This window comes from Papio anubis, chromosome 15 (assembly GCF_008728515.1).
Source record: "Papio anubis isolate 15944 chromosome 15, Panubis1.0, whole genome shotgun sequence".
NCBI lineage: Eukaryota > Metazoa > Chordata > Mammalia > Primates > Cercopithecidae > Papio > Papio anubis.
In genome coordinates, this window is record NC_044990.1 from 11,030,146 (window position 1) to 11,054,019 (window position 23,874).

Sequence of the window (23,874 nt, forward strand, 5' to 3'; positions counted from 1 at the left end):
TTAACTTAAGCATCTATTAGTAATATTCCATTATAAACTGATGAGAAACGTATAGCACCTTTTCACTAATACATTCACATCTTTCAGGAATTCTTGGTCCGTGGTGACCAATACTTTTTTCTTCTATGTATTTTATGTCAGAATCTGAACATATTGTGCTACCAAAAAAATGCATTCCCTTCACATCTACCATACACCACCTAATTCTGACAAAAGGAAATATGCTTTGTGAACTTGATTTAATAGTACTTTTAAAATGTTGAGTCACCATTTACAAATGAGAAAAAAGTTAAAAATTTAAAAATTAAATAAAATGAAATTATCATGTTCATAATAGCTATGTGCTAGTTTCTTATCCTTCAAAATAAAATGAATTGAGAGAATTTCAAAATTTCTTATATTTTATAAAAATGAATGTAATATACCAATGAGACCCAAATTATAATTTAAAAAAGACAGAAAAGAAACCTCAGAGGTTAAGAAGTGAATTAATTATATGATCCATAATAATAACAGTAGCCCTCATTCACTGGAGATACATTATAAGCAGGCGAGTGGCAGGGGCTTCATATACATTGTTGTGGGTATCATGGCAACGCCACAGGCTACGCTGAGTATTCCCTATGCTTTCATGAATGTTGTTTATGCGTTTCTAAATATTTTGCTCAGATAGCAATACTGAGGTTAGACATGATTCAGTTTAGTGTCAAAGTTGGAGAAACCAAAGTACAGAATGAGAAAGAATACTCCTTTTTTCTCAGGGAGCACTTATGCTAGGACTTAAATCCATTCAGTCAGTTACCAACAATTCTTTACAAGTAGTCGACCAGGCACAGTTCTAGGTACTGGGAGTAAGTGATGAGTAAGACAGTAGCACTCCCTGGTCTCTTAGACCTTGTAATTTAGTGGAGGAGACAGACCAACAAGCAAATAAATAAATACATGAGGAGGAAAAAAAAAACAGATAATGATAACTGCTCTAAAGGAGCATAAACCTAATAGATATTATAAACCTAATAGACATTATGCTTTAAAGGAGCATAAACCTAGTAGATATCATAAACCTAATAGATATTATGATGGAGAATGATGCATTCAGGGAAGGCAGGCAAGGGAGGTACAAGCAGGGTATTTGATTTCCAGTAAAAATCTCAAAACGAGTGTGGTTGCCATAAATATATTTGATGAAGCTTGTGTATAGCACTTCAATATTTGTATGTAATAATTGCAATAAAGTTTGAATGCTTTTTTCAACTTTTCACATAATAGTAAGATTATTAATGTTATCTTGTAAGTGGAGACATTGAGTAATATATTAAAGATTCCACAATCATTGCCTGAATTAATTAAAATATATGGCATTTATTTTAAAATGACTACTTTTCTCTTTTAAATACCAAATTTAAATGGTGTAGTATTAGCTATTTTAATTATTAATTTTCAAGATATAGTTATTCTGCTTTACTGTTAATCTCATTTGTATAATCTTGAGAAAATCTGTTTCAGATCTATCAAAATAGAGACACATTTCAAAGATTCCAGTAATGCACATAAACTGGACCTAAAAATTAGTAATAAGATGACGAGCACGTTATTTTCCATGAATGCTTTATTTATCCAACCATTCAATAGAAAAATAATTGCCGTTAAAATGTTGTTATGATAATTTTAGAGATTATCCTAAACTGTAGCAACAGGTTATTTGGATAATATACAGTCATCAAACCCGGTGAATCATAATCAAAGTAAATTGATTCAAGTATCAGAAATGTCAAAAAGATGGAAAGTATTGGCTGTGATATGCAAAGAATTATAACAAAGACATAGATTTACTTAGATGGCTTTCTCTTTGAAATGGAAGAGAAAACTAGAAGGTATTTTAAGTATAACAAAATTGGTAGATGACTAAAATTATCTATCTCACTAGGTCTTTACCTTAACATACATAAGAATCCCTACAGAAGCCTGTTATAAATGCACTTTCTTGAAGCCCACTTTCCGAGGTTCTGGTTCAGAATATCTAAGGTGCAGCCCAGGAATCTGCATATTTATAAGCAGCACAGGTGACTTGGTGCAAATAATCAGCCTGATGGACCTTGAGTAACATTGGTCTATACCACTGATTGCATCACCAGCCAAGTTATCAGTGAATTCACTTGTCCTCATTTGTTACCATTAACTCTGAATTGTTTTAACTAAATTAATTAAAAGCAAAATTTAAAGGAAGTAGGCATGTTATTAGATAGGCTGACACATCCCATGAAGTCAGTGACTGGCAGTGAGGTGAGATGCAGCAGGTCCAGGGAAGATCTACTCTGAAGCTAGTTTCTTGTTTCTTAAACAATTATATCGGTGAACCTCAGAGCCATAATAAATGCATACCATTAATTAATTATTGGTTAATTAATTAAGGGAGATGCAGATACCAACAGAAGAATGGTTTTTTGATCTTGAAGCAAGTATCTTTGACACAGAAATCAGTGGTTTGAGACATATGCTGAAATGTCTGCATCCTGAAAATATACATCAAGCACCTATTCTGTTAGCTGCTAAGGAAATACAAAGACAGATGAAGAAGAAGTGCTGTCTTCAAGTAGAGTAGGTACCAATAGCATGTGTGTGCAGCCTCCACATAATATTAAGTTGAAGTGGAAAATTTAAAGCTTTTAAAGCCACTGAGGCCAGATTGCCTAGGTGCAGATTCTAGCACTGTCATTTATCAGCTGTGTGACCTTGGGTAAGTTATTTGACCTCTCTGTGCCTAGAATCTACGCCATACATTGTTGTGAAAATTAAAATGAGTTAATATAAGTGCAGCATTGATTAAAATAAAATACCTGCTATAGCAAGCACCATTTAATACATACATTTCAATTTCTGAGAAAACAGTACTTATTGGAGCATAAGTCAATTCCTATCCCGGCTGTCGTTTACTAACCTGGTTTACTGTCATTTACTTTGAGCAATTTATTGGGCCTTCTCTCATTTATAAAATCCTTCAATTGATATCTTGTTACGTGAAAGCACATCTGAAATACCAAAATTCCATACAAGTGCAAGGTATTTATTACTGTCATTATAATATGAAAATTAGCTTCACCTACATGGCAAAGTTTGTCTTTCGTGTAGGTCCTGTACAAATTAATCTACAAATTTATGCATCAAGTTGTTCAGCTACTACTCAGATTGTTTTTGTTTTTGAATACTTTCTGGTTTTGTTTTTAATATATAACCTGCTGTATGGTAGTCACCGAGGACACAAAAATGAACAAATCAGAATGCCTGGAGCTCACTGGTAAGAAACATTCAAGTAAAGGATGTCTGTTTCCTGGAAAACAGAGAGCAGGGGCACTTGGTAGCCTTCCAGAGGATTGGGACAGGAGTAGAGGGGCAGGGGAATATAATAAGAGGAGGTGTCACCTAATCGAATTTAAGTTCTCCAAGTAGACAAGGGTAGGAAGGCATTCCAGGCATGCAGGGAATTGCAAAAGGGATGTTGCAGTGCAAGGTTCACCTACCACAAGGCAGAGGCAGGAAGTGGTACAAGGGAGCCAGGTCACAAAAGGCCCCTCATGTGCCATATTATGAAATTTGGACATTGTCCAGTAGGTGACTAGAAGCCACTTAAGTCTTTAAATGCAGGACTTTAAATGCAGGAAAGTAAAAAAACATGTTTGTATTTTTAAGAATATCATTTGTGCAAGAATGGAAGAGAGGCCAGAAAATCCATTTAGGAGGAGGTTGCAATGATGTGATATCATCTTGAAATGCTAAAAACCAATTAACAGTACATAATCCACAGACAGACTAAAACCTAAGTTTGCCACTTTGCTTTTCAGTGCCTATGGAAGGAAAAATAATCTCAGAAGTGTTCTTAAGAGTGAAAGACTATTGGTCACAATAAGATGCAAGAAAAATGGTAGACAAGAGGGACAGATCAAATATTTTAAAGAAGTTGAAGTTGACACAGAAGACACTAATGTCAATCACTTAAACTAGAGGTTTCGGTTATGGTCTACAGTGAAATTGAGATGATACGTGCTTTCCTCATCGTGATTCACAATGAGAGATAATGTATATGAAAGAATTTCAAATGATACGCTATGCAAATATAAACTGTTACATATATTTTAAAAAAGGAAATTCGCAAAGGAAAAGATGTTTCTACTAGAAGAGAAGCTCCCTAAAGGCAGGGGCTACATTACCCTTGTTTGCTGCTGGATTGCAGGTGTCTTCTACATAATAATACTACAGGCAGATACAGCGTTAAGTACCCTATGTGCATTAACTCATTTAACTTTCATACATTCCTGTGATGGAGGTAGGATTATCATCTGCATTTCCCAGACAGGGAAAATCAGACCCAGAGAGTTTAAAATGCTTTCGCTAGGTCACACAGCTAATAAATTATAAGGCAAGAATGGATTCAAACCCAGGCAGTCTGTGTGTGGAGTCTACTTTTAACCACCATGTAAGTATACCATAGGCATCTGCTGATTTGGACCAGTTGGAAGACGAGTAGTCAGAAGTTTTGAAATTTTTAAATGATCGAATATTTTAAATGCAACTTTACTAGTTTCAAGTCCCCTTTAAGTAACTAAAACATTTGACAAATTTTACCTGTTATTTTAACAGGCCAAAAAAAAAAACCTTCTACATAAATGTGTGCTTCTAAAAAGTCAGGGTTGTTTTTTTTTTCTCCATGAAGCTAAACAAATAGCTATAAAGTTCATCTAGAAGAATAAACATGCAAGAAAATCTTGGAAACCACTAAAAATTAAAAAAAAAAAAAAAAGCAATGGACTATATAAAGTAGGCCATACTAGATATTAACACATTATAAAACCTGAATAATTAAAATGGTGTGGTATTAATACTTGAATACACAAGACTAGTAGAACAAAAAGAAATGTAGAACAGACCTAAATGTATATGGAAATTTAGACTTTTAGAATAATGACCACCCTAAAAAGTTGTTAGACTACAAAGACTATGAAGTCTATCTTTCCTAAATCTAAAAATTTCTCACTATAGCCTTTCCTATAGAATTTATTTATGTGGATCATCTTTATTCAGTAACAGTTTAAAGATAAACTTTATCCCAGATCATTTCTAAACAATTATGAATTCTATAAAAATCAGTACCTAAATTATCTACACTAAGAAAAGAGAATCATATGACTAAATAAATGGAGATAGACAAGTAACATAAAGGCAAAAGACCTATCAGAAAGTTAAGATACTGAAAGACTGGTTAGCAAACATTCATTGACCCCATGCAGAAAAGCAGAAATTTTAATAGATCTTAGGGGTAAATAATGCCCCCTTTTTTCAGAGAATCTATCATTTATGTGGGAGCTGATGTTTAAACAAGATCCCCGCCCCCCCCCCCCGCCAACATAGGTAAGGAGTTGAAGGGCTATGCTAGAGGTATGTATGAGAGTCAGGGGACACTCAGGAGGAAATAATTAGTTTTAATGGGCTGGGATTTAAGACATCAGGGAGGAACAGAGAAGGCTTCACAAAGGAGAGGACATCCAAGCCCACTATAAAGAATGAACAGGGTTCACTTGGGAGAAAAGAAAGATTCAGGAATGGGAGTGGAAGGGCATTTCTATCATGGAAATAGAATGAACATGGCCTAGCTAGGGTTTACATAGCTTGTGGGAGAGTAACAGGATGGGAGGCAGAAGAGACAGGTTAGAGCCAGCTATTGACTAGTCTGGTATGCCAGGCCAACAAATGTTAACTTGATCCCACAGGCACCAGGGAAACCACTGATTCTGTGATTTCTATATAGAAAGGATTATAATTGGTATAAGATAGACAGCGGGGCAGGGATTGACTTAGGGAGACTGTTAGGAGGGTACTGCAGCAGTCCAGATGACAGTGCTGGGAGCCTGAGCTATAGCAAAGGAAGTGAGAATGGATAAGAGGTCCAATTCAAGAGAAATTTTGTGAATAAAATCTATAAAATTGTTTGAAAGAATGGAGTGAGAGTCAGAAGGAAGGAATGGAGGAATGAAGTGTCCACGAGATGATGAAACCCACACTCTCCTCTCTAACCGATTTTTTAATGCCTGGGTGCCCACAACTGGTCTCCCTGCCTCTGCTCCATTCCCCATGCTGCAGACATTGGACTTCCTCTGTGGTCTCTCTGATCTCATTGGCTGCCTGTCACCATCATGAGCTTGTTCTCCTCATGAAAGGTGCCTCATGTGGCCCCTGCTTTCCTCTCAAGCCTCACCAGCTACTGCTCCTTCACCTGGCCTTGCAGTGGCCCTTCACCAGCATACAAAGGATTCCCAGGCTCCAAAACAGGAGCCCGTTGCTCCTCCATTTCTCTCAGGTTCCATGTGCTCTTGCCTCTGCCTACAAACCTCCCCCTCCCAACATTTTTTTGTTTTTTTACACCTTTCAAAGTATCTAGGGCCACAAACCGTGACAGGCTCAGCATAGTAACTCAAATGTGTGTGCATTATGAATGAGTATGACAAAAATGGATTTAAGGTTCATCTGAGTTTGTTATTGTTGTTGTTGTTGTTGTTGTTGTTGTTTTGAGACAGAGTCTCGCTCTGTCGCCCAGGCTGGAGTGCAATGGCGTGATCTCGTCTCACTGCAACCTCTGCTTCCCGGGTTCAAGCAGTTCTCTGCCTCAGCCTCCCAAGTAGCTGGGATTACAGGCACCCGCCACCACACCCAGCTAATTTTTGTATTTTTAATAGAGACCAGGTTTCACCATCTTGGCCAGGCTGGTCTCGAACTCCTGACCTCGTGATCCACCTGCCTCGGCCTCCCAAAGTGCTGGGATTACAGGCGTGAGTCATCTGAGTTTTTATATGCTCCTGGAATCCTTTCCTGACCCCATTCCTTGAGTTTGCCATGTGTTGCCCTTCTTCCTATCCTCTAGCTTCTGTCCCTACCAGTTTTTTGTACTGTTGTAGAGTTGATTCCCATCCACCAAAGACTGTGAACATCTTAAGGGAAAGGATTATCTTTTGTCTCTACATCTCAGGTTCTAGCACAGTACCTAGTACACATTAGTCTCAATAAATATCGGAGGGTAATCAGATGGGATGGGGATGGGGCGGAGGCGTTGGAGAATCAAAACAATAAGGGTTTAAAAGAACATAATCAACAATAAAAAGAACAGACTGATTCTCCTATTGGTGCTAAAGAATTTGGGTTCCCTAGGGCTGGAGGGAGAAGATAATCTCTTGAGTACTCACCTTGGCAAATGAGAAAGTGACATGGCTTTCCCCAGAATTACTCTGTCCCACCATTTATATGCCTCCTCATGGATGATTTATCCTATGAGCATTGAGAGGCCAATACCCTGTAAGTCCCAGATGATGCAATGTGCCTTGTGAGTACCCAGCCATCCACCTGGAGCTTGCCTTTTCCAGGCCTTCAGAGAAGAGCCATCTCTGGAACCTCAGACCTCGCTATTTACATCTGCAGTCTTACATCTTGGTTTCTGTTATAGAACAAAGACCCCAAGATGGCTCGAGTTGCACTGGAATCTCTCTACCGATTACTTTGGGTTTACATGATTCGAATTAAATGTGAAAGCAACACAGCTACTCAGAGGTAAGGATTTGGCTGGTGTCAATGGTAACCACATCACTCAGCCACTGCAGAGGGTGCTTCTTTTATTACTACCTATGCTAACTCAACTAGAAGCTATTCAAAGCTGACAGTTTCTAAAATATCTACGTCCTAAGGAACATTTTCAGGCTTTCCATAGTCATTGGCTCAACACCCATTACAAAAGCTCCAGCCTCTACCAGGATCAACAGGTTCCACTTCCAGAGTTGCATTTGCCACTTTAACAAAAAAAAAAAAAAGCTATCATTTTCCATCTGCTGTTAGTTTTCCAGAAAACTTTTCATAGAGTAATTATGCTAATGGAAAGGGGTGAGGTGGTTTGTTTTCTTTTTCTGAATTCTCTCTGATACTTAGATAAGATGAAACATCTGCCATTTTCTCTTACAGAACTGGAGCTCAGCCAATCTTGCTTGTTTTCTCTTTTCCCCCTTATCTTTCAGCCGACTTATAACCATCATCACCACACTTTTCCCCAAAGGGTCCCGTGGTGTGGTGCCAAGGGACATGCCTCTGAACATCTTTGTGAAAATCATCCAGTTCATTGCCCAGGTAATGGAGAAGATTCTGGTGGTGGGAATCTTCTAATGGTTTTTAAGCAGCCAGCCTCCTTCTTATGAAGTACTAAAAGATGGAAAGTCTAAATTAATATCTTACGTGTTTAGACTTCTGAGAAAGGTTTAAAGTGTTTTCACACACAGCCTATTCTTTTGCTTCAAAACAAGTTTTGAGTTGAGTACATCAATTGTTTTCAGCATCTGATAAATGAAGAAACAGAGACAGAGTTTAAGTGGCTCATCTGAGTCACAAAGTCTATGAATTAGTAAGATTATCTTGACTCTTCACCTCTGTTTTTTTCCTGCTTCTCTGCTCTGGATTCTGCAAGTAAAGAGGAAGCAAAGGGTCTGATGTTCAGAGAAAACCAAAAGAGAACAATTTAGCAAAATGTGAGGAATAAATAATAATGTTATTTCAACCTATGAAAAAGATTTTAATAGGAATATTAGCATTTATCAAGCACTCTTTTGCCAAGAACTGTTCTAAGTGCTTTATGTATATTAATGACTTAACAGTTTCAGTAATATTAAACATAGTTTTTAATATGTAATTTACTATTTGAACCCAGGAGTTTTACTTTTCAAAACACTTTGTGAGTAAATGGGTTTACCACAACTTTAACCTCCTTGTGCATAGGAACAAGAAAAGACTATTATTCCAGTCCAGCCTCTGCCATGAGCCAACTCTATAAGCTTAAACAAGTCAGAGAATGTCTTCTTTCTATTTCTTTATCTGTAAAATGGGAACGAAAATGCTTGCCTCAGAATATTGTGTGCTTAAAAAGAAATAATAGGCATGAAAGTACTGTTGAAGTACAATTGATATCGACATAAAGTGTAAGATTCAATTCCTGCTTCACAGATGATTTGACAGTAATATCTCTCTTTGTGTTTGGTGCAGTGAAGTAGCTCTGTAATATTTGTACTTAGGGAAGGGACATTATTTGCTCTGCAGGTGAAAGAATTAATGTAATTTTTCTGCACATGATTATCATGTGACTGAGAATGTGCTTTGTTTATTCTGGAATATGTTGTATAAAATGAACCTGTTTTATTTATATATATATAAATAAATATGTATATACACACACACATATATACACACACAGATACCTGATGTATTTTTATATATATATTAATTATATATACCTGATATATATATTCCTGATATATTTTTGAATATATTAATTATGCATATTAACTATTATTATATGTATACCTGGTATATTATACCTGTTATACTATATATACACACACAAACCCCAATATATTAAGTAACCTTAATATATCTTATGTGTTGATTACATGTCTCACATGCAGAATTGTTTGTTATAATATGAGCCAAAGGATTTGTAATGTTAGAGAATAAAAGAAAATGATCATTTTGCAGTGATCTCTTTAAAAATACATTTTCAAAGAGGTACAGTACAAGTAGAAAGAGTTCACACTCTTTATAAGCCCAGATACCCCAAGCGTTTGGTTATTTGATTTGTGGGGGGGTCTTTTGTCATTAGTCATAGTGTGGTTTAGGGGCCAATTACGTATTTTGTATAATGAAGGCCTCCTTGCACACCACACAAAACAGAAGCAGTCCTACCCTTGGCTCAGATGGGCATGGTCTTCCTCCAGGTTCCTTGCAAGCCACAAAACCGAGCAGTGCACCCCCACTTTTAGCCACCACCTGTTTGCTTGGTGCTTATTGATGAAAATAGCCATTTTATGTTGAGTTTATATTTTAACACTTCCATTTTGTGTTCTTGTTTTTACTATAGGAACGTTTAGATTTTGCAATGAAAGAAATCATTTTCGATTTTCTTTGTGTGGGAAAACCAGCAAAAGCATTCAGTCTCAACCCAGAGGTATGAATGATCCTTTTATGTACTTCTAACAGAGCATATCTTCACGGAGCCATACCTTTGCTTTGTGGCTTTGGAGAATGGGGTGAGGGACGTCTTCTCACAGAGTCTTCTATTTGTTCCTGTCAATGTCCAAATTCAGACGATGGTGGAATTTCAGAAGTAAAATTTTGGATGAATAGATTTAGAATGAAATGGTTAGATGAAAGGTTGATGTGCTACCATATTCTGTTCTTGTATAACAGAGTAATTCTTGCCCAAAAAGATAATTCATCACTAAAAGTCAGGTTGTTTTATTTGAGAAAAGTCAGTGCTTTTACTTATAACTGTTTAACAAATTTAGCATTGGGAAGTGATGAAACAGAGAAGAACAAATATGTGTAATTATAAAAACAGTGAAACAACGAAATTAAATAAATAATGTATGCACATCTGTTTCTGTGACCGCATCCCAACTCCAGGGCAGGCAGATTGTGGAGATGAGTATACAGTGGGTGTCATACACATCGTGGAGCAGTGGAAGATGTGCACATGAAAAGCACATATAATTTTAAACTTTTAAAAACACTGTCAGCCAACAAAAGTAGGCCTGGCACACTGCCTCCTTTTCTATGAGGTGGTAGAAAGAACACTGGACCAGAAGTCAGCAGAGCCAGATTTGCCACTTGCCACTTGTCACAGGCTCTGCTGCTTTTCCTAACTGTGTGACATTTACCTCTATGAACTCCAGCTTTTTCACCAGTAAAAATGACAAAATGCTTTTCTACTTCAACTCGCAGAGGAATTGTGATATTAGGAAGAGTACATTACGAACTCTTAAGAAAAAAAAGGGGGAAAGAAGACAGGGAGAGAGGGAGAGAGGAGACTGCACACCATAAAAATGAAATACATAGAGAGTTCCTATCATCTATGTATTATCATCTGCCTCCTTCATTCTGTCAGTGGGGAAGGGGGCCCAGAGGCTGGAGACAGGCAGCTTGTTGGTAGCAGAGGGACCCAGGTCCCTGTTCGTCCCGTGCTCCCCACCACACCCCATATTCTCTTCTTGATACTAAGGTTGCCACATATCTGGGAACAGCACAAAAGTCCAAAAATGGGAGTTTCTGTCTGGTGTCCAGTGACCTCACAGGCTTCTGGAATGACTGCAGCCAGGGTCTCTGGGCCAATGGGAGGGGGTAGGGCCAGTGCCAAACCAGAGCCTTTTGGCTGGAAGGAGGCCCAGAGCTATACAGTGAAGAGCCTTCTCTTGCTGGGAAGGTTCTCAAGACATTCTTCATTTCTTAGCAGTCATGGCTCTACTGTCTTTAACAATCAGTTCTCAGAATTACTGGATTACTTGTCTAAAAAGGACATGTTAAAAGCTACTACCATCATTATCACTGTCTATAAAATGTATTCTTGGTTCTTTTCTCAAACTCCTCATTCAGTCAGTGCTTAATTAGTTAACCTCTCTGTGTAGAGCAGTTGGAACCGTGATTTAAGAAAAAATACCAATGGGAGTAAATATTTGGTTATCTTCTTCCATTTCTCATGATCTTGTAGATTTATGAAATAATGCATTTATCAGTAGTTGGTAATTATAAGCCCAAAGGCATACCCATAACCCTACTCAAAAGCAGACAGGAGGACAGCATAGTCTGCAAAGCAGATGTCATACACTCAATGAAACACGCTGTAGGGCATTGGTTCTCAGGAAACCAGTTCAGATTGGGTCTTAAATAATATTTTCGAAGTAGCTTGTGGAACAAGGCCTGGAGATCTAAAGGATTATCTTACTGTAAAGTTTATGCTGTGCCACCCCTCAGCTCTTCAGTAATTTCTAGGTAATTGCCTTGTTTTGGTGCACACTTACATGACCTTCTGTATCCATCCTCATCGTCATGAAGACTTGCTGGTCTGTGAGAAGAGTTTCTTGGTCATCAATTTCTGTGTTTTTCCTTGACCTACAATAGCGTGAAGCCAGAGGTCTTAGGCAGCGCTAGCGTCAAGAAGAAGAAATAAAAGCATATAGATTGGAAAGGAAAAAATAAAATTGTCTTTATCACAGAGAACATGATTATTTATGTACAAAGAACCTAAGGAAAACCTACTAGGACTAATAAATGATTTTAGGAAGTTTGTAGGATACAAGAGAAATAAAATCAGTATATTCTAGTAGTGAAGAATTAGAAATTGAACAATTTGCAGTAACAATGAAAAACAAAATACTTAGCACTAAAGCTGACAAAATATGTGCAATATTTTAATACTGAAAATTACAAAATACTGAGAGAAATCAAAGAAGACCCAAACAATGAAGAGAAATAACTGTAGATTGAATTACTCAGTGTTAACAACAAGAGGTCAGTTGTCCCCAAATTGATCTATGTAGATTAAACTGAAATCTCAATAATAATAAACCCAATTAAAATCTCTATACCTTTTCTGTAGAAATCAATAAGCTGATACTAAAATTTATATGGAAAATCAAAGGAACTAGAATAACCAACATAATTTAGTAAAAGAAGAGTAAAATTAGAAGACTAGCATGGCCTGATTTCAGGACTTACTGTAAAGTTGTATAGTGATCAAGGCAGTGTAGTATTGGCAGAAGGATGAATATAAAAACCAGTTGAACAGAATAGAGAATCTAGAAATAGACCAACACATATAGGGTCAATTGATTTTCAACAATGATTCTAAGTTAATTCAGTGGATAGAAGATAATCTTTCAAATAAATGATGGTAAACAATTGGATATCCACCTGCAAAATATTGAACCTCAGCCTATAATTTGCACTGTAAACAAAAATTAACTCAAAATGGATAATAAACCTAAATGTAAAACCTGATACTATACATCTCCCAGAAGAAAATTTTCATGACCTTCAGGTGGGCAAACATTTCTAGGACATAAAAATCATAAACTATACAAGAAAAAAGTTGATAAATTGAACATCAAAATTAAAAATGTCTGTACTTCAAAAAACAGTTAACAAAGTGGAGAGCCACAAACTGTGAGAAAATATTTACGAAACTCATCTGACAAATGACTTCCGTCTGATTATGTAGAGAATTCCCACATTTCAATAATAATAAAATAACTCAGTTTTTTAAATGGGCAAAAGGAACAGCATCTTCACCAAAGAAGAGATATAAATGGCTAATAATCTCATGAATAGACATTCAACATCAACATCATTAGTCATTAAGGAAATTCAATTTAAAACCAAAACGAGGCGTACTGGGGAAGAAAAAGAGCAACTAGAACCTCATACTATTCTAGTGAGATTACAAAAAGGTACAACCACTTTAGAAAAGTATGACAATTTCAAGATTAAATGTATACTTAACCATATGACTCAGCAATTCCATCCCAAGGTATTTTTCGTAGAGAAAACCAAACACATGTTCACAAAGGTTTGTGCAAATATTTATAGCAGCCTCATTCATAACCACTGAAAATAAAAAAGTGACTCATGTCCAAACTCCAGTGAATGGCTGAACAAATTGTGAATCATCAATACAGTGGATACTGTTTAGCAATAAAAATGAACAAACTGCTGATACTTGGAATAACATCTCAAAAGCACCATGCTCAGTGAAAAAAGCAAGATGTAAAGGCTATGTACTGTTTGATTCCATTTACATCAAGGTAAATGAAAAAGGTAAAACTATCGGTGGAAATTAGACAAAGTTTGTTATGTGCTTGGGTTAGGAGCTAAGACTAACTGCAAAAAGGCAGAAGGGACTTTCTGGGCATGGTGGAAATATTTTGGATCTTGATTCTGTTGGTGGTTACCTGACTATGTATGTTTCTCTAAACTCAAGGAACTGTACAACTAAAAGGAGCGACTTTTAGTACATGTAATTTATATCTCAATAAACTTGATTTTAAAAAAAATAGTGGGGATTCTGGCTTACAATAGATATTTGCCATCGGCAGCTTTTCACACCTTTTCTTTAATTCTCACAATAGCCCTATATGATTGATAGGTATTACTATCCTCATTTTACAGAAAGGAAGCTGATACCTGGACTTGGAAAAGTTAAGTAATTTTCCAAGGCCAGTCAAATAAAAGGGAGAGGTGTGATGCAGAACTACATGAAATTTTAAAAAAAAGAAATTATTTTTGAAGTTAACTTCAAAATGTGTGTCCCAAACTATCCCATCTTATTTCTGCCCTTAGTGTTGTCCAGGGAAAAGGAAAACTTAGAGAACTGACAAGGATGATTGCTAAATTGGATAATCCACTGGCAGATAATTGAGGCTTGACCACATGTGTCATCCCACAGTTATTATATTAGTACTGCATCTGCTGAATTGACCATTTTATTTTCTTATCCACAACATTACTGTGTCTTGAGAGACACACACAAGCCTAGAAACATCTCATAAAAGAACTGTCAAAAGAGGGAACTAATGGGCTTTGATACACAGATTATTTTTTAAAGTAATACGCTTTCATTCTAGAAAATGGAGAAAGCATATCATTTTAAGGCCAAAAAATCATAAAGTACACATTGAATTGCTTATAAATGGGCCAGAGAAATGTTTACCAAGTCCTGGTTGAATTATGACAGCTCCTTAAAGCTTGAATAAATTATTTTAAAATGAATAGAAGTCTATGTTACTTTATGTTATAAAATGTAATCGTGTTCTACTAAATAGGTGATTCAGGCAAACCAGATTTAGATGCAAAGCTTCCCACTATACTTTAGTTTCCTCGCGTGAAAAAATGAGAATACCTTACCCTGAGAAATAGGAATACCTTCCTTATATGGCTGTGTTAAGGATGAAAGTTAATGAGCAGTTCTGGATATATTTTAGGGACTCAATAAATTGTAACTAATTCTTTTCATCAGTCCTAGTAATCGTCATTGTTTTCTTCCGTAGGTAGTAGTATACTTGGGGAACTTACTACTTCATGAGGTTTAAAAATATTGGTGTAAAGGTTTCACACATGGCTGTTTAATGGAGTACAGATGTTTACGTACCTTCTGACCTTTGAAGATGAGCACTAGGGGAGAGCACCTGTCTTACTGAGCTGTCTTTCAGGTCCACAGTTGTGCCTAAGGAAGATCTGTCTGGCCCACAATCACATTTCTTCTTACACTCCTGTGTGTTTTCATCAGTAACAGGTTCTGTGGCGTTGAATTTTTAAAATTTATTCTCAAACTTGCTGGCTTTTGTAAATCAGAAGTCAGGACCTGCAGTTGAGAGCAGGCAATGTTCACTTTATGGTTCCCATTTGGATCTCTGGGTGTTTCCGTTCAGTCTTTGTGGGCTAACACATGTGGTGCCTCCCTTCTTCCAGGAGACACATAAGCCCTTATTTACCTCAGTTTTCCTTAGTTTCGCCTGCTCCAGAGGATGAGTCATATCTTTTAGAGATACACCCAGCATTCCCCTCAACAGAATATAGTACATGACCATCTCAAACATGCCCTCCACATTTGGTGAAATCCCCCCTGTTGTTTTTTTATGATGCAGCAACAAAAACAGTGACAGAAACTTAATTTTATTTTCATAAGATTGCCCTACACTCTCATGCCTTTTAAATTATTTTCTTATACTAATCTACATGCAATTAAATCTTAACTCTCTGAAAGACTTATGGATGTATTCCACTACAATAATTGGGCCTTTCCTTTTGTCATGAAATTAATGTCTCTTACAGAGAATGAACATTGGTTTACGGGCATTCTTGGTCATAGCTGATAGCTTGCAGCAGAAAGACGGGGAACCTCCCATGCCAGTTACAGGAGCCGTTCTTCCTTCAGGAAACACATTGAGAGTAAAGAAAACATATTTGAGTAAAACGCTAACTGAAGAGGAAGCCAAAATGATAGGTGAGTTTCAGAGTGCATTAGAACTAAGCCTTATTAAGCCCTTAAAATGACCAGTAGATATTTAACTTTAGTGAGATGCACTTTTGAAAAATCTTTATAGAAGTAGGTGATAAGACATTCCAACATTAATTGTTTTGATTGATTCATGCTGTGTTTTGTTTTACTGCTCTTTAAACTTTTCAGAACTTCCTGGTAAATATTTTGCCATTTAAATGTTAGACTTTTATCTACGGTCTTTTTAAGCGTCTAATATTGATTAATACATTTTTCAGTAAGCTTCCAAGACATCTGTGTGTTTTATGAGATAATCCTGTTTATCAATTCATTCATTCATCTCCTTTTTTTCTTTAGTTAAATTAGTTTAACATGTGTTTTAAACATGCCAAATCTCACAACACACATCAAGTTATATTGTGGATTTAGACTACATGAGATGATTTTCTGATTTAACTATCTTATCTAAAGAGGTGATTTTTTTGCATTTGTTCATTTGTTACCAAGTACCTAAATGTAGACACCTACTACAAACTTTATTAAGATAGTTACTGGATTCTACAGACCTGAGGGAAACACAAGGAAACTTTTTGCTTTGAAATATTTCTCTTTAGTTATGCAATGTTTAAATGACTTTTAAAAGATGTAATAGGCTGGGCACGGTGGCTCAAGCCTGTAATCCCAGCACTTTGGGAGGCTGAAACTCCACCTGAGGTTGGGAGTTCGAGACCAACCTGACCAACATGGAGAAACCCTGTCTCTACTAAAAATACAAAATTAGCGGGGTGTGGTGGTGCATGCCTGTAATCCCAGCAACTTGGGAGGCTGAGGCAGGAGAATTGCTTGAACCCGGGAGGCGGAGGTTGCGATGAGCCAAGATCACACCATTCCGCTCCAGCCTGGAGAACAAGAGTGAAACTCCATCTCAAAAAAAAAAAAAAAAAAAAAAAAAAAGATGTAATGCATGAGAATAATCATGAATAATTATTTCACTAAGGTACAAATTTCAAATACAAAGGTATTTACTTCTCATTTGTATAATTCGTATACACATTCATCTTCCAGTGTGGGACATGGACAGTGTAGTTAATGAGAACAATAAAAATAATATAGCTAAAATATGTTTTTCTTCATTTTTGAATTTATAATGTGAAGTTATTTTATTTTACTAAAAAATTAACATATATATTTCAGAGGGTCATATGGAGTTATTAAAGTCTTAACCCCAAATGAGAATTATTCTTTATTCACATAATCACTAATGATGGTGAATTTTCTTATGCTAACTAGAAACTTTAATATTCAAATTGCTTTAATTTGAATTTTGTATTTTCTTATTATTTTAACACTTCTGGAAAATACTTCCAATTGAGTATTAGAATTCCTATAAATTGAATTTAAATGATTATCTGGTGAACACCTACTAAGTGCAAGGCACTATGCTAAAAGCTGTGCAGATGAGATTGAATCAGACAGCCCTTTTGCTCAAGGAAGTCATTGACTCCTAAGGTCTTCAGTAAAAAATGTTATAGAGGATGAATAAATCAGGATATCCTTTGACAGATTCAGTTGAAGGTATACCTATAATGCATGTTTTTCAGGAATGTCCTTATATTACTCTCAAGTACGAAAAGCTGTAGACAACATTTTAAGGCACCTTGATAAAGAAGTAGGAAGGTGTATGATGCTCACTAACGTACAGATGTTAAACAAAGAACCAGAAGACATGATCACGTGAGTACAGTAAAGACTAAGTTATCAATGAAAGATTAACCAGAAGACACAAGTCGAGAGTATTCTCATTTATTCTGTATTTTGTTTTCATCTTCTTAGAGTTCTAAAAAGTAGTAAAGATAGTTTAAAAAAAAACTTTCACAGTATCTGATTAACTATAAAAATAAGGTCCTATCTGTGATTGATCTATTTTATTTATATCTCAAATATCGCTAGGTCAGTAAGTTAGAAAATGAGGCCCATGACTCACTGGTCCATGTTTTTCAGAAATGGCATTTTGTTCCCAGGCACCATCACAACTCATGTGACATAGTGACATCCCACATTACAGACATTCCATCTCTATACATCTCATGACAGTTCCTACTTCATAGTTTCTGTGCAACTGTATCACAGACTGCATCACAGAAAGCATTTTCAGAAAGCATTCATAGCTTCGAATGTATTCAAATCAAGTATTCGTATCCAAAATCTGAAGATCTAGATTTACAATTAGAATTTGCATTTACTGTTTTTGTTTAACTATGGCAGGAACTAGGATTAGGTTATAATTCTATATTTTAACAAAGTTTGGACTTTGTTGCTGGGCTATGAATTAAATTACATTTGATAGCTGTGGCATCATTTCCAAAAATATAATTAGGTAAATTTATTCTGTCATCCATCATATTCAACTACAAATATAAGAACTAATCTGAAGATTGTTACCTATATAGAGAGGTTCATATTGTGGTGTGCATTTTTATTGTGATAGTAACATGTATTCATGATTAAAGCAAAGGCAAAAATGCAGAATTATTTTAAATATGTATTTAGTAGAATCTAAAGTTAAAATAAAAGCCTCCTTAGAGCCCCACGTGAAATCTGCCGGCATTTCTTGGCTCAGTGTGATTCCTTCCATTCCTTTCGTTGTGTCAATATAAATGTATGTGTATACATACCTCTTTTTTTTCCATAAAAGTGGGATTATACAATGCATATTATCCTGCAGCTCGCCAATTACTCGATTTAAATAGCATGAGATGATGTTGCTTTAGACTTTTCAACCAAAATAATAGCGGAATTTATATTGACCAAGATTAGTAACATTAAAAATATTATCCACAGTTCTAGTTCTTACCTCACAAATTGCCAGATTATCAATAAACTTTCGACCTCATTTTTCCATACTTCTTGCATATATTATAGCCATTTTCAATTTATAATGTAGAAGATAGAAGAAATGCATTAGGCCAAGAACGGTGGCTCACACCTGTAATCCCAGCACTTTGGGAGGCCAAGGCAGGCAGACCACTTGAGGTCAAGAGTTCAAGACCAGCCTGGCCAACATGGCGAAACCCCATCTTTACTAATAATACAAAAATTAGCCGGGCGTAGTGGCGCACACCTGTAATCCCAGGTACTCAGGAGGCTGAGGCAGGAGAATTGCTTGAACCCGGGAGGTGGAGATTGCAGTGAGCCAAGATTGGGCCACTGCATTCCAGCCTGGGTGACAATGAAACTGTTTCAAAAATAAACAAACAAAAAGAAATGCATAGAGTTGTTTCCTCAAAAAAAAAAAAAAAAAAGAGCTTTAAAGGAAAACCATAATAGGCATCATGAGACAGGTTCAGGACAAAAACAATAAAATCATAAAAATGTACATGTTTAAATGTAAACATTTTATTTATGTTTTAATCAATGTTTCAAACTTTTTCTTTTTTTTTTTTTGAGACGGAGTCTCGCTCTGTCGCCCGGGCTGGAGTGCAGTGGCCGGATCTCAGCTCACTGCAAGCTCCGCCTCCTGGGTTCACACCATTCTGCTGCCTCAGTCTCCCGAGTAGCTGGGACTACAGGTGCCCGTCACCTCGCCCGGCTAGTTTTTTTGTATTTTTTTAGTAGAGACGGGGTTTCACCATGTTAGCCAGGATGGTCTCGATCTCCTTACCTCGTGATCCGCCTGTCTCGGCCTCCCAAAGTGCTGGGATTACAGGCTTGAGCCACTGCGCCCGGCCGTTTCAAACTTTTTCTAAGATTTTTCTTTACTTTTTCCTATTCAAACATCTTAAGACCCCCAGATAGGGCTAGAAATATTTTTCATGCTAGAATTCAAGGCAGATTCCTGAGTGGAAAATAACGCATTGCTTCATTTCTAAACCAAAAAAAAAAAAAAAAAAGGAAGAAGAGAAATGTTAGGGATTCACATAAGCATTTAGGAGAAGAAGGTGGAGGCCCACACAACACTAATGGAACAGTCGCTGGAGTTGATATTTGAAGCTGGTCCACCACTTTCCCAGGCCCTACGTAGGGTAAGAACTTGAACACTGAACATTCTGTGTTGCTCAGTCTTTATTTCTTATCCCTTTTGTGCTTCATGCTAGTATGAAAAAAGAAAGAAAGAAAATAACAAGTAAAGAAATAATAATTTTAATATCTGTTAATAAATTTTCTTAATTATGTTATTTTGGGGATTTATAAGCTTCCCATAAAAGGCCAGACAGCAAAGACTGCAGTAGTAAGAGGAGATCATGCAGCAATTAGTTTCTAATCTAGGCTTGTTTTATCATCTTGGAAGTCTGGCAGAGTTCACCCTTACACTTCAGGCCAGGCAAGGTCATCCATTTTCCGACAGACATAAAAATAATCCCAGCTGTTAAAGACATCTGGTGAGCAAACTAGTAGAACTGTTTAAACTACTCACTGTGTTACAAATGAACAATTAGAAGAGATCTCTAGGCTCTAACACTGTACAGCTATTGAGGATATCATCTGAAAACATTTCTTTCCTTGGCTGATAGGAAAGCCCTGTGCAACTGCTTCCTCTTCTCCAGAGTCCTCAACAGCTCATGCAAATGCTCTATGGATGACAAAAGTCATAAGGTTATTAAGAAAATAACCTTTTGACTGCCCACAAAAGCAGATTATTTTGGAAGACAACATATTGTGTTTTATTTTTCATATAAACAATTTTGTACTCATTCTTAACAAACTTGTAAAAGCACATTAAAAGGTAGTGTTACAGAGCAAAATTGCTGTGTGATTATGATCTTTAGATTACAGAGAGGATTGATTCTGCTAGTTGCATTTCTATTCTGACTACAGTTACTGTTCCAAAAAGGAATTACTTTTATGCTACTTTGCATTTTCATTATTGTGCTTGTATCCTAGGATCACATTAATTTGGTACTGATTCTATATTTATGCTCAGAAGACTAAGTCATCAGACTTTAGATATGCTGTTACATGTTGTCACTTGGGTCATTTGAAAGATTTTGGTGGGTAGTTGAATTATTCCGTGAAGGTTATTGATAAAATAAGTGGTTAAAAATCAAACAGTTAGCCGGGCGTGGTGGCTCACGCCTGTAATCCCAGTACTTTGGGAGGCTGAGACGGGCGGATCACGAGGTCAGGAGATCGAGACCATCCTGGCTAACACAGTGAAACCCCGTCTCTACTAAAAATACAAAAAAAAAAAAATTAGCCGGGCATGGTGGCGGGCGCCTGTAGTCCCAGCTACTCAGGAGGCTGAGGCAGGAGAATGGCGTGAACCCAGGAGGCGGAGGTTGCAGTGAGCTGAGATCGCACCACTGCACTCCAGCCAGGGAGACAGAGCGAGACTCCGTCTCAAAAAAAAAAAAAAAAAATCAAACAGTTATCTATTAAAACAACTAAAAATTGAAATAACACAAAATATCTATTTCTCCTTCACATTTTCCAACAGAATGCAGAAGGCATTAATTATCATTAAACATTCATATTCTCAAGAAATTAATTAAAAATAGAGAAGGAAATCTCCATAGAGGTCAGGCCCATCAGTATCACTTTAAAAGTCAGAAATGGGTGCACAACTATATACATTTCAGAATTTTACTTATTTTGAAAGATTTATTTTGGAAGCACTTAATTTTTTAAAAACAGGACAAAAGGCTCTAGGGGAGAAGCATAACTCATCAGGGAGAGAAGCTGCTAGATATCACAGTTACAAAAGGCACTATTCCATATATATATATACACACACACACACATATATATATATATTCCATTTTTAAATGCTGAATGTAGGAATGAATGAAATACATTTCTTCATGTGGATGTACTTAGCCATTTCTGTGATTCTGGTGTTTTAAATGCAACTGGACTAGACCCAACTAAAGGGTAAACTGAAGGTAAAATACTATTGATATCAGCATTTTTATTTTCAGACATATACTTCTGTCTTACATTTAAATTACTTAAAGTTTTATTAGAACTGGTCAGGCTACAAAGGGCATAAACATTTGAGAATAACATGGAGCTAACACCAGGCTGTGACTTCAGAAGGCATGGATTCTAGTCTTTGTTCATGTACTTAATTCATTTTGTTTTTATTTTCACAACTTTTTGACCTATTTTAAAATTTTGTCTTCTAATTCTAGGGGTGAGAGAAAGCCAAAAATAGATCTTTTCAGGACCTGTGTTGCTGCTATTCCTCGACTGCTTCCTGATGGGATGTCAAAACTTGAACTTATTGACTTGCTGGCTAGGTAGGTGAGAACATTGTTTGACCAAAATTAATTTCAATCCTTTGTCATGACTCCTGAAAAAAAAAATAGAATGGTAGTTTACAATGGACAAATATTTACCAAATGAGGTACTGTGTATGGGCAGGAAAAAACACATTTTTAAAAATTATTTTTCCCATGTTCAAGGGGTTTAAAATCCAACTTAGAAGCAAATACATAAGCACGTAAGGTCGTTAACAACCCAAACCTGTGTTGTGCAAACTAATGGCACAAAAAATGTGTGATACACGATTCATGGGTAAGAGATTACTGTGGACTGGGGAAGGCAACAAATAACTCTTGAGAGAAGGTGGAACTTGAACTTCCCTTGAAGGGAAGGTAGAGTTCAAAAAGGTAAAGGCAGAGACATGAGCAAAGGCAGAGAGGTAGAACCAGGAAATGAAATGGGCATGGCCAAAAAAGAGTTCATTCGGAGTCTGATACCCAATCTGAGGCCCACAGACCCCCAGGGGGACAAGAATGCAGGTGGTCAATATCCTAAACTAGTTTCAGTATAGTGCTTCAGAAAACTGCCCAAAATCATATTTATCACCCTCCCAATGCACAATCCAGTGAGAACCTAAAATTTATTTTCTTTGAGTGAAATTATCTTATTATAGTTTAGTAAGCTTAGTTATCTCACATTGATCTGGAGCTCCAGTTGACAGTTATGCATGTATTTAATTTAAAAATCAAAAGTGACAAAACCTAAGTGCAATTTGGAAAGCAAAATTATTAGACACGTGGGATGCATGGAATGAGGAAGAACAAAAGTCATCATTGGTTTGGGGGGAGAAAAGAGAAAATAGTTTACAAACCCAATGATGAAAAGAAACGGAAATAAGACTGAAGAGGTAGATTTTCAGCTAATCTTAAGTACTTGTTGAGGCATTTGGACTGATGAAGTTTTAAGCTGGGGAACAAGATGACAAAAAATGTCAATTTAGGCTCTATAATCTGGTTATAATGGTAGAATAAAAGAAAAGCCTGGAGAAGGATAACAAATATTCATGCTGACTGAATGAATGATGCATTATGCATAGCCTAGTTTACTCACATTCTCTCACCTTCTGAGAGCACCTTTCCCACCAATGTCACCCACCACTGTAGCCTCTTTCCGCTGTTATCAGCAGCCTTCCAGCCGTGGATCCTTCTTCTTTCCAGTCCACGCTTAGGGTGTACCTTTTGAGACCTAGCAACCAGAATATGAGTGAAGAGCACATTCCCTGGAAGCAGGAAAGCAGAGGGAAACAGGAAAAAATAAGCCTGGATCAAAAAGGGCTTTCCAGTTCAGGGCAAGGGGAAGACCTGTGGAGGAACAAAGAGTGGGTTTCCAAAGAATAATGAACATGATGATTTAGGGGCTGGGGGAAGCTGAGGGAAAGAGAGACTAAGACTGGAAGGGTCATCCATGCTAATACTGAGTCACCCGGGATGAGGGCAGAGACTGAGAATAGAGAAAAGCTGTGAGACAAGGTCTAGAGCTACCGAAAACATAAAGGAGAGCCTGTCCGTTTGCTGTGGACAGCATTGGAGGAGGCGGCATGATCAGGAGACGTGTATTTCCCCAGAGCACAGGTGGCTGAGCGAAAAGCCCCCCTCCACGGCCGCATGACCATCTGGAGAAAGAGGGCCACCATCAACAGACATGGAGGAAGCAGGACAAGAGAATTGGAAGAAAACAATCCTCTAAAAGCCTGAACTTCATTTCCCTACATTCCTTTGCCATTTTACTACCTGCATGATCCGGGCAAATTATTTAACCCTCAAGCCTGT

The 23,874-nt window shown here is 36.9% G+C and overlaps 1 protein-coding gene across 7 annotated transcripts in view; it reads left to right on the top strand.

Moving 5' to 3' along the window:
- Positions 1-23,874, top strand: part of FRY (FRY microtubule binding protein) — a 269,947-nt gene that overhangs the window by 108,892 nt on the left and 137,181 nt on the right. For all 7 annotated transcript variants that reach the window (XM_003913738.5, XM_017951077.2, XM_009191743.4 and 4 more), the window contains 6 exons: positions 7,487-7,590; positions 8,049-8,157; positions 9,935-10,021; positions 15,679-15,850; positions 17,446-17,578; positions 21,973-22,080. In XM_003913738.5, coding sequence (XP_003913787.3) covers positions 7,487-7,590; positions 8,049-8,157; positions 9,935-10,021; positions 15,679-15,850; positions 17,446-17,578; positions 21,973-22,080 — 713 coding nt within the window. The remainder of the gene's footprint in view (positions 1-7,486; positions 7,591-8,048; positions 8,158-9,934; positions 10,022-15,678; positions 15,851-17,445; positions 17,579-21,972; positions 22,081-23,874) is intronic.